Consider the following 16,882-nt stretch of genomic DNA (forward strand, 5'->3'; position numbering starts at 1 on the left):
AATCTCAGAATTTTTCGCTCTATCACAATTTCAATTCTCTGTGTGCCAGGAAAAAAACTCCCACAAATAAATAAAAATTACAAAATACAAGGAGTAACATATGGCAATACAAGATGGAGAAATTAAAGTGCACTCTGTTTCAGTCTCCGTCTAATTTCCGATGACTGAACCAGCGTGAACTCTGCCCCTCATAGTCCCCTCCCTCTACATCCTTCCACCCTGCATCTCTGCATCGCTCTCACTACAGGCCCCTCTGTCCCCAACATATGAGCTCCATTAGCCACACTGACCCCCTGCACTTACAGCTCTAATCCTGCATTGCACATGAGCGGCCCGTATCCACATCCTCCGCCCAGCATCACCATCACCACATGGCACGGTGCCCGCTCTGCAGCTCCATTACCACAGAAAGGCTCAGCAGCCTCAGTTAATCCCTCATCTGTCTCCCTCCCCCTCCGGCTGCTGACATCTTGGACGCAGCACATACAGTATTTCATAGATTTAGCCGAACGCACACATCAAAATGCGGTTGTATTTCCCAAGTGTTGTGTGTGTCTGAGTTGTCGGAGCGCTCAGACTGAACGAGAGACAGACCGTCACCAGAGCCACGGCTGTCAGATCTCATATAGATATTACATACTGACGATGCTGCAAAGAGATTACCGGACAAACATATTGGACATCAGGGGAATAAAAGAGACGTACTGCGGCTCTTTTTCAGCTACGCGCCTGAAGAAGACAAAGGACATTTGTAGATTCTGTTTGCTAAATGCAAATCAAGTTTCCTGCTCACTCTATGCTTGTTTTTTCATCACTTGTTTTGAATGAGCAACGAAAGAACAGAAGTGTAACAGATCTCATTTTCGTTGTTCTCTCTCCATTAAGACACACAGGAACACAATGGTGTTACTTTTCTGTTCAAAGCTGCATTTACTTAACTTTGGGACACTTATAAATCTATACAATCCTGAACATTAGCAATGAGTTGGTGTTTCTGGCCACCTGAAAATGTAAGTCACTCTATTTTTAGCTCTGGTCTGGTTTCCACCAACTCCTGCAGGACGTATCAGGCTCTTTAGTCAGCGAGCTTAACCAGCTAGTTGCGAACCGTTTCTGCTGAACATTAATGTTTTCAAGCTTTTTTGACTTAAAAAAAAAAAAAATAAGCGGATGCCAACTGCAGCAGGAGATGCCACTGATGAGAGCCGTGAGACTAAAGCAAAACATTAAAGCTGCAGGCCCTAAAACCAAAACATTGAGCTGAAAGATGCTACAGTGCTCAGTGGAGCTGAGGGGCACTGCACAGACAGGTCCTCACTCTACACAACACCTTTCACGCAGGGCTAGGCGATACAGCCTATAAAGAATAATGCAGTATTTTAAGGCTAAATCCCAATATACAATATATATCTGGGTATTTTGAAAACTTCTCTGCAAAATAAACCACTGTTACAGTTAAGTTAAACAAAGTAATGATATAATCAAGTTTTTTTTAAAGTACTGTTACAATTAATTTGGAAAAAGTGCTGCTGTGATAATAAAGTTAAACAATGTACTGTTATAATTCATTTTTAAACAAACACTGTTCTAACAAAGTTAAATACTATTATGATAAAGTTAAATAAAGCGCTATCAAAGATAATAAGTTAAACGTACTGTTATAATACTTAGAGTATGCATTAGATAAAGCACCGTTATAACAATGTTAAATAAAGTGTTACTATAATTAAGTTCGATAAAACACTGTTACAATAGGATTTAATAAAGTACTGTTATGATTAAGTCTAATTAAGTGCTGTTCTAATAAAGTTTAATAACGCACGGTTACGATAAAGTTAGATGAAGCACTGTTAAAATACAGTCAAAGTACTATAATAAAGTATTGCTATGATAAAGCCCTGTTTTTAGTAAAGTTAAAGTATTGGTATAATCATATCAATCATAGTGGAACCCTTGGTGCTTTTATTCAGGAGCAACTGGCTTGTTTTGGGTCGTCAGTGTTGTTTTTGCTGTAAAACCTGCAGTCAGCATTTAGCAGAAAGGTAAGTCATTACAATGGCGCCATTAGATGAGAAGATTTATTCACTGTATGTGGGAAACAATCGAACAGCTCTCCAGTTCATATATTAATAACATTTGTCGCAGTGAAGATGGAAGGTTTGGATAATGAAAGTCTGACGCAGCAAAATAAGATCTGGTGCGCATTAACAACAGCCTAACACTGAACCACAAATCTTTCCCACACAATAACAATTCATAACCATAATGTACAGGATATCCTGCCTGCAGGGGCAACAGTGGAACCAGTATGACTGACAGGAGCTGAACTGTTTCAGTCCAACAGAGCTGCATTGGATCCAAGTGTTTTGATTAAAGGGTGTTAACCAGTCTGCTTTCCGCCTCTATTCTCGTACTTCCTTTTAAATGTGGACACAATTTCCTACAGAAAATCACAACAGCAACTCGTGTTTCAAATGTGCACGCAGTCAGAGAGAGCTCATTTCTGATAGCCTGCAGCAACTGCTCCAACTGACGGAGTGACTGGCATATACTTGTCGAATAAATCCTGGAGATTAGGTTGATGTAAGCCCTTAAATATATTACTGCTATCATTATTACTTGAAATATCATTATGGCTATAATCATCACTGTAGAAATGGGTACTCCAGCAGGACTGAACATTAGTCAAAGGCTGTCACTGATTGTGGTTATTAATTGGGGAGGAGAGGAAACCAGGAGGAGACTGGGAGGAGCAGCGGGGCCCATGAAGCAGCGCTCCTACTTCAAAGTCATCAGCAGAATAATAAGCAGCTCTAAGGTAACGGCTACGGTAAGTAAAGAGCCGAGTGGAGCACAGTCTATCAGATGTTTGGTGGATTTATCCGTCACGTCGCCCGGCTGAATATGTGCATCTTCACATTAACTTTGTATGTTGTCTCGGCATGTGAAACGCTCGCATCGTGTTCGATGTGAACACATCATTAATGTGAAAATGTTGCTTTGGTATCCATATCGCTGAAGACATGACCTGGACTCTGCATTCTGAAAAAAGGCGAGCAGAGACTGTTTTACCTAAAGCCTCCTGCAGACTGTGACATTTCTGTAATCTCATCATTTTAGTGCAGCTACACTTTACCACATGGATCTTATTAAACTTGGCTAAGACATCAACTTTGATGCATGCAGACTGCACGATGACATCACCTACTGAATCACAGGCTACGGCGTAGATTCATCAAGGTCAACACGTAAGAACAAAAGACTGTCTGCGTGCGTCATCCCTCTATGCCGCTGTAGTGGTGACAGCAAAATGTAAACAAACAAAGCCAGCCCTCGCTGTAGAGGCAATTATGTGTCGGAACAAGTCAAAGAGGAAGAGAGTTCTTGAGAAAAGATTTTGCAATGTTGCAATTTTGCAACAAGAGCTCGGAGAAAGTATTAGCATCTATTAGCATTTAGCATGCTCTCGTGCTGATCAGTGCATCATTGTGTGCTGCATTTCTATTGGTTGGTCAGTAGATGTAGATCCTAACAATTTTATTCCTGCCTGGAACAGCCGTCTTTAAACCTCTCTCACTGAGCGTCGTAGGACAACAGCTTTAGAGCCACAACCGAGGATATCCCCACATTACTGTCACGATGGTTATCTTTTGTCTAAGTATAATGGTCTTTGGACACCTGAGGACAGATAGTGAGGAATTTCTGCTCCTGCACCTTTGAGACTATCAGCACCAAATAAGATCAAAAGTGCCCTGCAAACAGCTGTTCATTCAGCTGAACGTACAACAGGCGCTAAGCTACCTGCGTGAAGGATGTTTACACCAAACGCTGCACGAATAAGGCCAGGAGAATCATTACAGATGCCAACCAGCAGGATAACATGTTTCTCCATCAGATACACCAGAGCAGCTCTGAGAGGCTCAGGGAGAGCTTCCACCCTCAGGCAAGTGCGATCCCTCTTTGATTGCTAAAGGAATACGAGGCTCTCAGCACGCTGGCAAGACTGCGAATGGTTAAGGAAAAGGTTCAAAGATGATGCAAGTTAGACATCAAAAATTGCACAACTGAGGAAAATTGAACGTTTTGAAACGTGCCGTTCTGGACCCTCAAAAACAGGGAGCGGAGAAGTGGGCAGACCTGTGGGCAGCCGGGGAGGGTTTCGAACAGATCGGCCTCTGTCTACCAGCCCCTCCCCTCCCCCCGCTTGATTCACTCCCCCTTCAGCAAGCTTCTAGGGAGATCGCACTGCGTGGATACCTCACCCCCATCACACACACACCTCCTCTCCTACCTTCCCACATCCTCTTCCTGCCTCATTAGCATGCAGCCGGCTCGTTGGGATTCCAGCAGCGTGCTGTGCTATGATTTGATTAATGGAATTTGACTTCCAGCGTGGATCCCTGAAACTGGTATGGCTTTTTGGAGCAGAGGTAGAGGACGGTAGGGGGGTCCTGTGAGGGCAGAGACGCCTGGCAAGACGGGCCACGGTCCTGCCAATTACACTCTGGAAGCAGCGTTTCCCTCTAACACCTGAGGATGAGTGCGGCTGCGGTCGCATTCTCCACCCCACACTGAGGGACAGCGATAGCAGGACGCCTGTTGGAGAAGTGGAGCCAACTAGCATGGCACGCCAAACTGTCAGCGGACCAATTTGCTCTCTCCGTGGTTGGCAGGCCAACCCACACACCTGTGTGACACACAGTTTGGTGTCAGTGCAGCCAAGGCACCGGCGGACGGCTCGGCCTTGGCCAAACGGGTAGAGTCGAGAAGCCAAATAAAAACTGACCAACCACACACTCAGCTGGGTCATCACAAACCCATAAACACGTTATAGAGCGAGGGAGGGAGGGCGAGAGCGAGCAATCAGGAAATGAAGAGCTCCATGTGTGACGGGAGTATTAAACAGAAAGCTCTCTCCATCGTGAACTTTGATTTGCTCTATGAATTTAGATGAAATTTCCCTTAAAATATTTAGCTTAATAGATCCAACAATTATAATGTGAATCCTTTCTGCAGCAAAATGACTGAAAATGACTGCACTTATGTATTTTGTTGAGTTACACTCTCCCAAACATTTCCATCTATGCTCAAACCAAGAGAAATCTGTAATTGTGATCAGGGAAACAGTCTGTGTCATTTGGTCGTCGTTGACAGTCGGTGGCATCATATCCTCTTTGCTCAGGCGTCAGGGTTGTGGTTTTCTGCTACAGGCTGTCATAAATTGACTTTTTATCCAGTTTTCAACGGAAGCGCATGCAGCCTGGTGCTGACCCAGGTTGAATTGGAGGGGCGCTGGGAGTGATAAGCAGTCATGTGGGCTGGCTGCTCCTCGGGATTAGCTTCATACAGATAACGCTACAGCTGGCTGACACGTTCCAGGGACAAAAGGTGGTGATAGAGAAGAAGTGGTTCTTATGACGCGATTCTGAACGCTGGAAATCTAAAGTGTAATAGCTGTTCCAAACCTCCACACTGCGAGGTGGAGAGAAAAGATGTTTATCAGAGAGAGAGAGAGGTCGGAGACGTGCTATCGTTTGAATGTGCGGATGACAGAGCACATTTCCACAGAGTCTCTCCTGAAGGGCATTCATGGCGCTTCACTCGGCTGTTCTCGTGAAAAGTAACAGGAATAGTTGTGTGAAGCGTGAAAAAAGTGAGTTGAAATCGGATCAAGCCGTAGCACGGCGTGAAGTGGGTGTGATGAATTTTGGATTGTCGGTTTCAGAAAGTTGCAGAAGCAGTTGGACGAAGCCCGCAGGCTCTGCGCTGAAAGATCGCAGAGTCAGTGATCGTCAGCATTCAGAGTGGGTTTTTCTGTTAAATTCATTCAGATTCTCAGGGGCCGGGATTTCAGAAAACCTTGTCAGGAATCCGTGAGTGGTCTTAATTCGGCACATCTCAGACAAGTCCTCTCCTCAAAGTTTTATTCTTCTATACAGCTCCACATTTTATTGCCACAGTCTTCACTGTACCAATAAAGCCAGAAACTACAAATCTACACAAGCTGGATGTAAAGCGTCTCCTTTAAGAGGCGTATCTTTGAGGAACCCCCAAATGGAATTAGAACTGTGAATGAATTAGTTTAAATGACTCCCTCGGTCCCGTGCCAGTGCTGTGTGCTGCCCTATAATTGGTAGTTATACCAATCAAAAGAACCAATTTTCCACATGAGCAGCTGCTAATATGAGATTTGCAATTTCATGATCATTTAAACACTCAAATTTGACAGAGTGAAGGAGCCAAGTTTTGGGAAACTTTTGAGAGAAAAACTTAAGTAGAGAAGCTCCTTAAAGGGACAGTCATCCCCATATTTAAATATTCCCATTTTGCCTTTTACCTATGGTTCTGTTCAACAATGTTGCTTGTTTTGTTGTGAGTTGAGTGTTGAAGACATCAGCCATAGAGATTTCTGCCTTCTCTTGAATATGATGGAACTAGATGGCACTCAGCTTGTGCTGCTCAAAGTGCCCTTTTCCCCCCAAAAACACATGAAAAACTATCTAGAAATCACTTACTTACTCAACATAATCCAAAGATTTTCTGAAACTACACCTTTCAACGGAAAAAATACAAAATATTGACATAACTAATTAATTTAACCAAACTCTTCAGATTTACACAGTAATTTAAACGTGAATTCATGTCAGCAACGTTGTTCTGCACCAATGATATGAAAACAAAAACTGGCAGCCTCTTGCTGCTTCCAAGAAGTCATGCGGTAATGAAATTTAACAACCAAGGACTGACAATCATATTAACGCCCTTCCCTCCCAGTTAATTGTGCAGCTCTGGATTCTGGCGAAACACAACAATGTACTGTAATACCCGTAATGAAGGAAAAGACTGCTCTCCTGTGTGCTGGTGTTTCGCTCTGGTGCGAGTGGACACGCTCAGAAGGGATTAAAAATCATTTCTACATGCAAATAAAGAAGTCGGTGTCATCAGTGTGTTTTTGTGGACGCTTTTGGCAGGAAGTAACCGACTGAGCTGATACTCCGCCATCACTGAAGAGTCGGGGGAATTTTTTGTGGAAGTGTCTTGGACGCTAGTTGGGGATTGTTTGACACAGTAGGGGGGGCAAAAAGCCAGACGTGTGAGGAAACGACTCCAAAAACCGTGCACCGTCTGTCAATGAACGCCAAAGCCAATCCCATTTCATTCTCCTATTATACTCTGATAAATCATGTTGAACACTGACTGACAAATATGCGTAGATGTGCTTCGATGTGTCCCGGGTGTCAGTGTAGTTAGACCACAGTGATCCAGAGCTGCCTCACATGTGGCACGCCTCGGTGTAAAAAGATTACCTTCAGACGACGATGGCGAGGGGTTTCAAAGGCAACATTTTCGCTTTTTTTGAATATCAAATTAGAGGCCAGCCGGTGGCTTTGGCACAGTCATAGCAGGAGCGGAGGAGCGGGAAAAGCGTTTGGCGGGGATGCCCGTGCAGAATGTTTCCTTCCAACTTCCTGTCACTCACTTAAAGGTTTCAGAAACAGAAGTAGCGAGGGAAAAGAGCTCCCACCGCTACCCGCTAACCTCTCCCCCTAATGCTGAACCCAAACGAAGCGAGACCACTTTTGCTCAGAGTAACTTTGAGCTACAAGGGCACATTCCTGCCCCGGGGAATGTGGGCGAGTGGGGAACAAGTGATACGCCTGCGCCTACCCATCCTCAGAGAGTAGCCAGGAATCCATTTAAGACGGGGGGGGGCGGAGGGGGATACAGAGGAGAGGTCACGAGCGAGCGAGAAAGGGCCAGCTGCTGCATTCATATCACGACGGACACATGGGAGCAAAAAAAAAAACGAGCAGTAGAAAAGAGATAAAGAGGACAAAAGCTGGAAGGATAAAGAGCGAAGGGGAACGAGACGGCGACAGAAAAGTGGCCGACGACACGAGATACAAAGTCCCTTAAACGGCAACAGGTGGCAGCGAGAATGAGAAACCCAGAGAGATATATGGCGAGCACGCAGTAGGGCGCCGTCAGTGACGAGGGAGGGGCTGTTGTGGAACAGGAGCCTCCTCTCCGATGCCCTCCTCTCATCTCCTCTCAGGCTCTCGACGCGTCCGCTGAGCCATCATTCAGTCGCCCTCTTCGGCACCTGTCTCCTGCTGCCTTCCTGAGGCCTGTCAGCCCCGGCCATTTCACCGCTGACAGACTAATGCGCCGACACAAACTGAGGGCGCCGCACACGCGGGGCCGCAGAGGAAGATGGACGTAAACAAGAGGTGGGATCGGAGCAGGGGACAGGAAGGATAAGGAAGTAGAAATCCAGGGACAGGAAAGGGAATCAAAATCAACTGACATTCACACTGCAATAGATTTTGTCACTTCCGTACAGTGGTGAAGTAAATTCACTAAAGTACTGCACTTAAATATGTATTCAAGGTACTTGTACTTTACTTAAGTATTCTGTTGTCATGCAACTTCATGCTTTTACTCCACTACATTTCAGAGGGAAATACTGTACTTCTTTACTTGACTACATTTATTTGAACGCTTAAGTAACTTTACAGATTTTCACAAAATGTTTGCATTAAAAAAACATAAGGCGACTTTGAAAAATATGATTTTTTGTTTGTTATAAATTTAAGTAACCATCAGTTTATACAAGTACAGCTAAAATGATTAGTTGATCAATCAGTTAGCCAGTTGACCAAATATAAATTGTAAAGTATTTTGCTAATTTTCAATTTTCTTTTCAAATTTGTTTTTTTTTATATGTTCTTTTTTTATTAGTAGAACAAGTAGTTGTAATATTATTATTATTATTTGTTCTACATGGAGTATAGATTTAAATAATTTTAGTTTATTATTATTATTGTATTATTATATTATTATTGTAGTCGTACTTGAAGTAATAGAACAATAATAATAGTTGTAGTAGTAGTAATTCTTTTTTGTTATTGATATATATAAATATATTGTATGTTTTTTTCTTCAGTGCATTCATCTGACAGCTTTAGTTTCTTTACAAATTCAGATTTCTCCATTATTTTTTTTTAAAAGGGTTTATAAAACATGATTTGTGTTAGAAATTAAGTTTTAGGGCTGTTGTTTTCAGTTTTGTCTGTAATTTTGGGATGTTTTTTCCCCCTTCTTTTTTAAAGTATTTTCTGGGTTTATTTTGTTTGTTTGTTTATAGTTAAAGTGATAATACTCACTTACTTACTTTACTGAAGTGCCATTTTTAATGCAGGACTTTTACTTGTAACAGAGTATTTTTACAGGGTGGTAGTAGTACTTTTTTTAAGCAAAGCAACTGATTCTGCTTCTACAATGTGACAGAAAATGCTGGAATAATTGAAAGAAAATATTGCCTTATAAGTAATACTTTCAGAAAGTACCTCCAGGATTTTGCTGGTTGTTTCATTTTTTCCATAAACAGTATTATGTGACTCATAGAGCACCTCTTCGCCTTGGATGGACATGAATCTTTACCCGCTGAATCGTCAGTACAGAAAAATGAACAACAGGTGCAATCCTGGTCACGCAAAACAACAACTCCAAAGTAGGCCTCAGTCGATTCTCGGCCCGGCCGTTTATCGGATACGATATTCAGCATTTCTACAATCCTTGAAATAATTTTTTTAAAATCCTATAGCTGATAAAATAAATTAAAACACGGGCTACTTTAGCTCCGATGATGCCGCCTCTCTCTGTCTGCAGTCCCCACTCTGTAGCCTCGCTCAACGTCCGACCCCCCGATCTGATTGGTTCCGCGTCACGAGTTGGTGATTATTAAAGGACACTTTGTCTTTGACCCTCCAGGTTAAAGCACAAACAGAAGCAAACAGAATTATTGACAAAGCAGCATTCAGTCTTACCCATGCCTGTGGGATCCCCGGGAGCGTCCGGAGTAGTAGGAATAGCCCGAGTACGTGGATTCTGTGTCCATGGTGATGCAGTCCCGCCCAGGCAGCTGGGCTGGGGGGGGGCGACGCAGCGGCTGCTCAACTGGACCGCTGGCAGACGCAGCGGTACCTTGTGCGCGGTGTTGTTGAGCTAGAGGCGATCGATTGGCTCACTCACGAGGCTGACAGGGGTGGTGAGCTGTCGGCAGTCAGGCTTGAAAGCGACCCTGGGGGTGCCCGGTGAGGAAACATCAACCTGGAGGGGGGAGACAGACGGGAAATTTGAATTCAAAATGTGAAATGTCTGGGAAAGCTGCCCACATCTGGCGGTCAGAGACAGGAGGAGCTGAAACGATGGAGACAGAAAAAAAAGAGCATCACACAATCCATCATTCAAGTCACACGCTTTCTCTTTTTATCGTTACAGATTTGTTAGCACCCCTCGTGCATAAATCCTCAGATGTGCCGGTGTTGATGTGCAGCTGCTGTACAACGTCCTGGCTCCAAACCTGCAGTGACACTCTACGTTAAAGGCAGCTCTCAGGAGGCTACAGCTGAGCGTTCCAGATAAAAGCAACACCGCTACTGCGAAACAGCAATTTGCTCTTATTCCCACACGGCTGACAACTGTTGTTCAGAGGCAGCTTTAAGTCTCTGACACACGGCAAACTACTTAAGTCTGACACTGACAGGCCTTGAGACGACTAACGCAGAGAGAATGTGAAGATAAAAGCAGGAGACGTTCAGTAAGACAGAGGTGTTTCCAGTGTGGGAGTCTCAGGGAGTCGTGACGGCAACTAAAATAAGAAGAAATTCTGCTCCTAACAAAGCGTCCTCGCTCTACCTGCACATCATCACTTTTAATAAACAGTCGATTGTATCAGTATAACGCATGTTACATTTTCATTACGACGCTCTTGAGCCAAACCGTCGCAGCAGCAACGCTCAGAGGATGCCGTTAATGATACTGAAAAAAATGAATTGCTAGTGTCGAAGACACGCTTCATTTGGAAATAATGAAAGTCTTTCAGCAAACTGTCACGTGACGTCTGTAGCAACACAAACACAGGACGCATTTGTTAAGAGGCATGGATAACATGTTCAATCCAAAATGTTCAGCTTTCTCACAACTGAAAAATCGCTGTTGATAACATCGATCATTATCATTTTCAGCAACTGACTACACATACAGAGGCATGGATTGTGTAGTGGAAACAGTTATTAATTGATAAGTCAAACACCAAAAATCTAATATAAATCCATGTATTTAAAGTTTTTTCTATTAATCAAGTTAAAATACAGAACAATACTGGTTAGTTACCGTGTCACAAAGAGATGCTTGTTCTTTATTTCCTATCTTAATAAATGTGATACTATCTTTAAAATATGCGCTGTTACAATAACAAGTGTCACTTTTACACAGAGTGTGGGACAGTATGCCGAACGCTATTATTATTTACATCCATTTATATTCAGATAGCAAATAACACATGGAATGACATGCGGCTTTTAGTAATCCACCAGAATAATAAGAAATGGGGCTTACATTTCTGTATTATCCATGCACTCTCTCTGAAAGTTTGATTTTGTTTCAGTGATGGGAACACAAGCTGCTGCAACAGGCTGCTACTACAGCAGCTACACGACTTTGAAAAGTCTTTAAACAGACTGAAGTCTGACACCCTCTCATATCTAAAGACAACATGAGTTTTGAGTCATGCACTTTAAGATTTTGCAGAGACTGGGGATCTTGCAGGGTTAAAATTGCAAGTAGATTCCCTGTGAGATAATTTCCCATCCTGCTCCTGCTGGAAAATACTACGCTAAACTCCCTTTAGGAAATATGCCACATTAACAATTCCCTATGTGTCCACAAAAAAACACAACTCTAAAGTAAGATAAAAGGCTTCCTATTTCAAGAGTATTCAAGAGTACTCTGCATTATTTTAATCCAAAAAAGATAAATTGTATTTGTGTACAAACTTTACATTCGGATTTTGTCGCCTCAACTCGCTGCCAGCCTTAGCTGCGCTATTTTAGTGGAAAGAGACCGTGGGACTGAAAGGTGTTTCAAACATGAGAAACATGGACTCTTATTCACTTCACAAATCCAAAAGTTTCTCCTCCTTTTCCAAGAGACCTGAGACTTGTTCATGTTGTCATGTTGTTCACCCGTTACTCTGTTTGGTGCTGGAGAGAGCGCTGCTATTGGTTGTTGACAATATTCAACTTAATATATTTGCATGAGTAAAAACTATAAACTTTCGATAATATTGAACATGTTTGATTTTGTCGGAAGGTAGAGACAAGAAAAACTGAATAAGACAGGTCCGACTAAGTTTCAAAACCACGTTTCACCAAACGATGAAATCATGGCAGCGCGCACCAGTTGAGGTAAAACTCTCATGATTTTATTCCGACATTGAAAAAAAATTGTAAGCAACAGTAAAATGGTTTGAAAGGCCATTTGGTTTAAGGCCGGTATTAAACACTGATACTTCCCTAATAAAGCACTTGGTCAACTAAGACTTGAGATAAGGCCATATTTTAATCTCTTCTTAACACAAAAATATAAAAAAAAAAAAAAACGCCACAAATTTTAGAATATAAGGTATGAAAAGATTTCAAGATTGACACTGCGCTCACAAATTAAATGTCCTATATTGTAAAAAGTCAGCCTGTAATCAGAAACTGGGCCTTTAAACGAGCTGTCAGGACTCGTGTAAAGTTGTGATGTCTCGACTACTATAAAAAGGTAAAAACTGCTGCTTCAGTGTCGTTACATTCATTCCCTGGCTGCTATGACAGTGCAGAAACACTGAGAGCACAGATGTGGAAGACCCAGAAACACTGACCAATCAGAGCAGTCAGGGCTATTTCAGGAGGAGCTCTTAAAGAGACAGGCTCTCAAACAGAGTGATTCAGACAGAGGGTGAATACAGGTGTTTTCAGGCAGACAGTATGAGTAAAATAAAGTGTTATATCAGATAAAAAACAGGTAAACGTGTTCTAGTAGAAACCCCAAATACAAATATGAGCCCGAAAAGAGCAAAATACGGGACCTTTAATAGATGCTGATGTAAATAATCATTATTTATTTCCCTCTGTGCAGCATTCCTAACTGATGACGCACCGCTGAAACACAAGTAGACATGCTACAGTTGTTAAAATGCAAACACCGCCCATCAACGCACGAAAAGAACCAAAACAAACTTCTACTGATGCATACTTGGAACTAAATCCATGCAAAATTATGGACTTCAAGACATCAAGTTTCTCCAGCTGGATATCCACGTCGCGCAATAATTGCATGAATTATTATTAGTGGCTGTTACAGGGGAATTACGTTGGGCGATTGGACCATTAGGTCATTTTTAGTCAAATCAAGCTGCATTCTTTCCCAAGAGGATCAGCGTGCAGTAAAAACGCTGATAGCATCATGTGCAGTCGCAGGAGTCGACTTAAGCATCAAATTGTTTGCAGAGACACAGAATAAAGCCACTGAGTTATTCCATGTACGGCCCCTGGAGCAGGTGGAGGTTTAAAGACCGCATTAGTGGGAAAAAGTGGACGATCAGGAGACAGTTTCTGATTTGGCACAGTCAGTACTGGAAGAAGTATGCACATCTTTTAGTTTTTAGTAAAAGTACAAATAACACACTGTGAAAATACTCTGTTACAAGTAAAAGGCCTGCTCTGAAATTGTTACTCAAGTAAAAGTAAGTAAGTATAATCAGTAACGTGAAGTTAAAGTATTAAAAGTAAAAGTACACAATGCAGAAAAATCTTTTTAAAAAACATCAAAATTCTATTACAAAAAGGACACAAAAAACACAAAATAATCAAAATTATTAAAAAATAAAGAAAATCAGCCTTCCAAACTTAAAATGATTAAAAATTATTTTTTAATAATTTATTGATTAATCAATTTATTGTTTAACCTTTATTTCTATAAACTGTGGATAGTTAAACTTACACAAAACATTCTTTGGTTCTTTTTTCATGCAAATCTTAATTTTTACAGTAAATACAGCATTCAGGTAAATATAGCAAGATAAAAAGTGCAATATTTCCCCCTGAAATGTCCTGGAGTAAAAGTACAAAGTGCAATGAAAACAAAAAGGACAAATAAAATAAAGGACAAAAATTTAGGTCCAGCACTAGAGTAAAATGTTCTCGGGTACATTTCACCTCTGAGTTCAGTCAGAGTAAGTAAAGTGAAAGATGAGAGCTGCCTGAATGACACATTTGGCTAAAAAGAGTCACATTAAAAGTGTGTTTGACTTTAACTGCACGAATGGAGAGAGAGAAGTGAGTCATGGGTAGCTTGAGGCATGCTGTAAACACTCACCAATCATACCTGCATGACACACACACACACACACACACACACACACACACACACACACACACACACACACACACACACAGACAGCGCTGGGTGAGATGAAAAATGTGAGGTGTGAAATACACATGTAGTTAAAACTTAACTCATAAGTCAAATTTCTGCTCAGATAACACGCTCTTCCCTACATGTGTACTTTGAGCTACCCTGCCAACACTCTGCATTAAACATCCACGGTGGTGGATGAAGTATTCAGATCCTTTACCGAAGTATAAGTACTGATAACACACAGTTTTAGTCCTGCATTAAAAATGGAACTTAAGTAAAAGTTTGTAAGTATTATTAGGAATATATAAAACAAAAAATACCCCCAAACCCCCTCAATTTATTTGAAAAAAAAAAATATATATATATATATTTAAACACTCCGAATTTTATAACTTAACATTATCAAATAAAAAAAGAAATTTATAAAAAAAAGAAATTTAAAAATGTCATAAAATGAGGGGGTGGGAATTTTCTGTCAATCAAATGATTAATCAACTAAATATTGCAGCTGTACTTGTACAAACTGTTTGGTATTTGAATGTATACCAAACATATTTTAAACCCTTGTTATGTTTTTATGCAAAAGTGTGAATTTGTAAAGCAGCTAAAGTGTTCAGATAAATGCAGTAAAGTAAAAAGTATAAATGTAGAGGAGTAAAAGTATGAAAATACTTCAGTAAAGTACTTAATTTGTACTCAAGTATAGTATTTGAGTAAATGCACTTAGTTACATTCCACCACTAAACATCCATAAACCCTCTGGGACAGAAACAGCTGATATTAAGCAGAGAGCTATTTGAGTTTGTGACAGTATGTTTGGGCTTACAGTAATCTATTTGCAGTATTTTAGGGGACGTAAAGCACATTCCTATTTTCTGATATCAGCATCAATCATCCAGAGTGCTTCAAACGCTCTCCTATCTCCTCTTTCATACCACCACTTTGTCCTGACATGGTCTAAAGCCGCGCTGCGCCTCCCCATCGAAACCACCACTGAAACTCTGAGGCCCGGCTTCCAGCACTAAAGATTTATAACTGATTTATGACTCCAGTCGCCTCAGAGGTGGTGAGAAACCGAGCGACCCGTCTGCCTCCCTGCTTTTCTGCATTCATGACTCCAGGAAAGAGAAACACTTAGTTTAAACTACAATCTTTATCTGCCACTTAGAGGGAAACACACTTCACTGGGTCCAAAAATACACAAAACATCTTGTATGACCCAGTTCTGTGGTGACGGCACATCTGTGAGTGACCCTGTTGTGTGTGTATGCATGCTAGCGTGACTGTCACACCACTGGAAATACTTTGAAGGTTGCGCAACTGCATATTTTGTATATTCTCGTTGTGCAAATCATTTTTAAATGCCTGAATCATCCTCACAAGGTGACAAATCCTCCCTCAACTGGTTCTCTGCAGCTGCAGCAGCAGCCGCCAGCTGCTACTGATCCTACTCAGTACTTCAAGTGAAGCGGGGTTTTCTGAAAGCCTTTGTTAACATGGGCAACTTTCAAGTCCTCCAAGTTTTAAAAAAGCCTCAAACACATTTTCATTTGACTTAATTTGGTCATTCAGATCTGATAATATTAGTTTACAGCGGAGGTCTCAAAGTGAAATTAACAGGAGGCCACTATAACTGTTCACCAAATAACACCTTGGTCAACAGCTCATATTTTGTTGCTGTTGTTGTTGTTGTTGATTTCGTTTTGTTGTTATTTATTCGCCCCTTGGTGTGACAGGGAGACAATGAGTGTTCCCTAAATAACTAAAGTCAGTCAGTCAGTCATTACACTACCTTGGAAAAGGCCCATTCTCTCATGAAAAAACGACAATGATAATAATAAAAACCTTCCATATATACTTCTTTCACATGAAAAACATCTTTTAAAAAATGGATTAATGTGAGAAAACGTCAACAAGTATCTAACGGCTGTGCTTATTCAAGTTTCTCGCAAAAAAAAAACAAAATTCTAAAAGATTCCATTGATCATGAAAATGTTATTCGTCTGTAAAAACAACCAAAATCACCGCAGTATGCCAGCCAGGCCAGCAGTTAGCAAAGAACCTTGGAACGACACACCATAGAAGAACAACGTGCACCTGCACATAAAGGCATCCGTCTACAGAGCGGCGAGTAAAAACACAGAAGAAGACGACGGCGAACGCACGCACTAGAATCAGCAGCGTTAACAGACTCAGTAGAGTCGGCAGTACGAACACATGGCTGCACGGCTATTTGGCTATTTGTCTGAAATGTAATGTGCAAAGTGTGGACAGAATGGTAAAGATCTTCTGATCTAACGTAAGTATACAGACTGTGCAACCTCGCTTAAAAAATCTATTACATGTAGTGTTCGAAAAAAACATTCACATTAACAATATATGCTGGTTTAAACATGTGGTTCTGGCCTCTGTGGACAATTTGAGAAGTTTTAAAGAGGCCTGCATCAGGACGGACGTATCCAGACACCGCTAAAGCTCGACTGCAGGAATTTACCCATGAATAATGACTGCTCAGCAAGCTGGACACAATCACAGAGGTATTTCCATCACCTGTTTTAATCCTCTTAAAAGCAAGGGCGCGCAGCTAAATGAGGGATTAATAGGGTTAAATGAGTGCGTGGTCCAGGTTCAG

At 41.5% G+C, this 16,882-nt stretch overlaps 1 protein-coding gene and 1 long non-coding RNA gene across 3 annotated transcripts in view; one reads left to right on the forward strand and one right to left on the reverse strand.

Annotated features, from left to right (window-relative positions):
- Positions 1-16,882, reverse strand: part of LOC121962831 (vang-like protein 1) — a 66,552-nt gene that overhangs the window by 40,964 nt on the left and 8,706 nt on the right. For both annotated transcript variants that reach the window (XM_042513142.2, XM_042513141.2), the window contains exon 2: positions 9,831-10,113. In XM_042513142.2, the coding sequence (XP_042369076.1) occupies positions 9,831-9,901 (71 nt within the window). In that variant the 5' untranslated portion in view covers positions 9,902-10,113. The remainder of the gene's footprint in view (positions 1-9,830; positions 10,114-16,882) is intronic.
- LOC148185521 (uncharacterized) lies at positions 6,684-10,746 on the forward strand. Its single transcript, XR_015775951.1, has 2 exons — positions 6,684-8,391; positions 10,285-10,746. It is a non-coding gene; the product is annotated as an uncharacterized LOC148185521 (long non-coding RNA).

Source organism: Plectropomus leopardus, chromosome 24 (genome assembly GCF_026936395.1).
Source record: "Plectropomus leopardus strain MGB_pleo_1.0 chromosome 24, ASM2693639v1, whole genome shotgun sequence".
In the NCBI taxonomy this organism is placed as follows: domain Eukaryota; kingdom Metazoa; phylum Chordata; class Actinopteri; order Perciformes; family Serranidae; genus Plectropomus; species Plectropomus leopardus.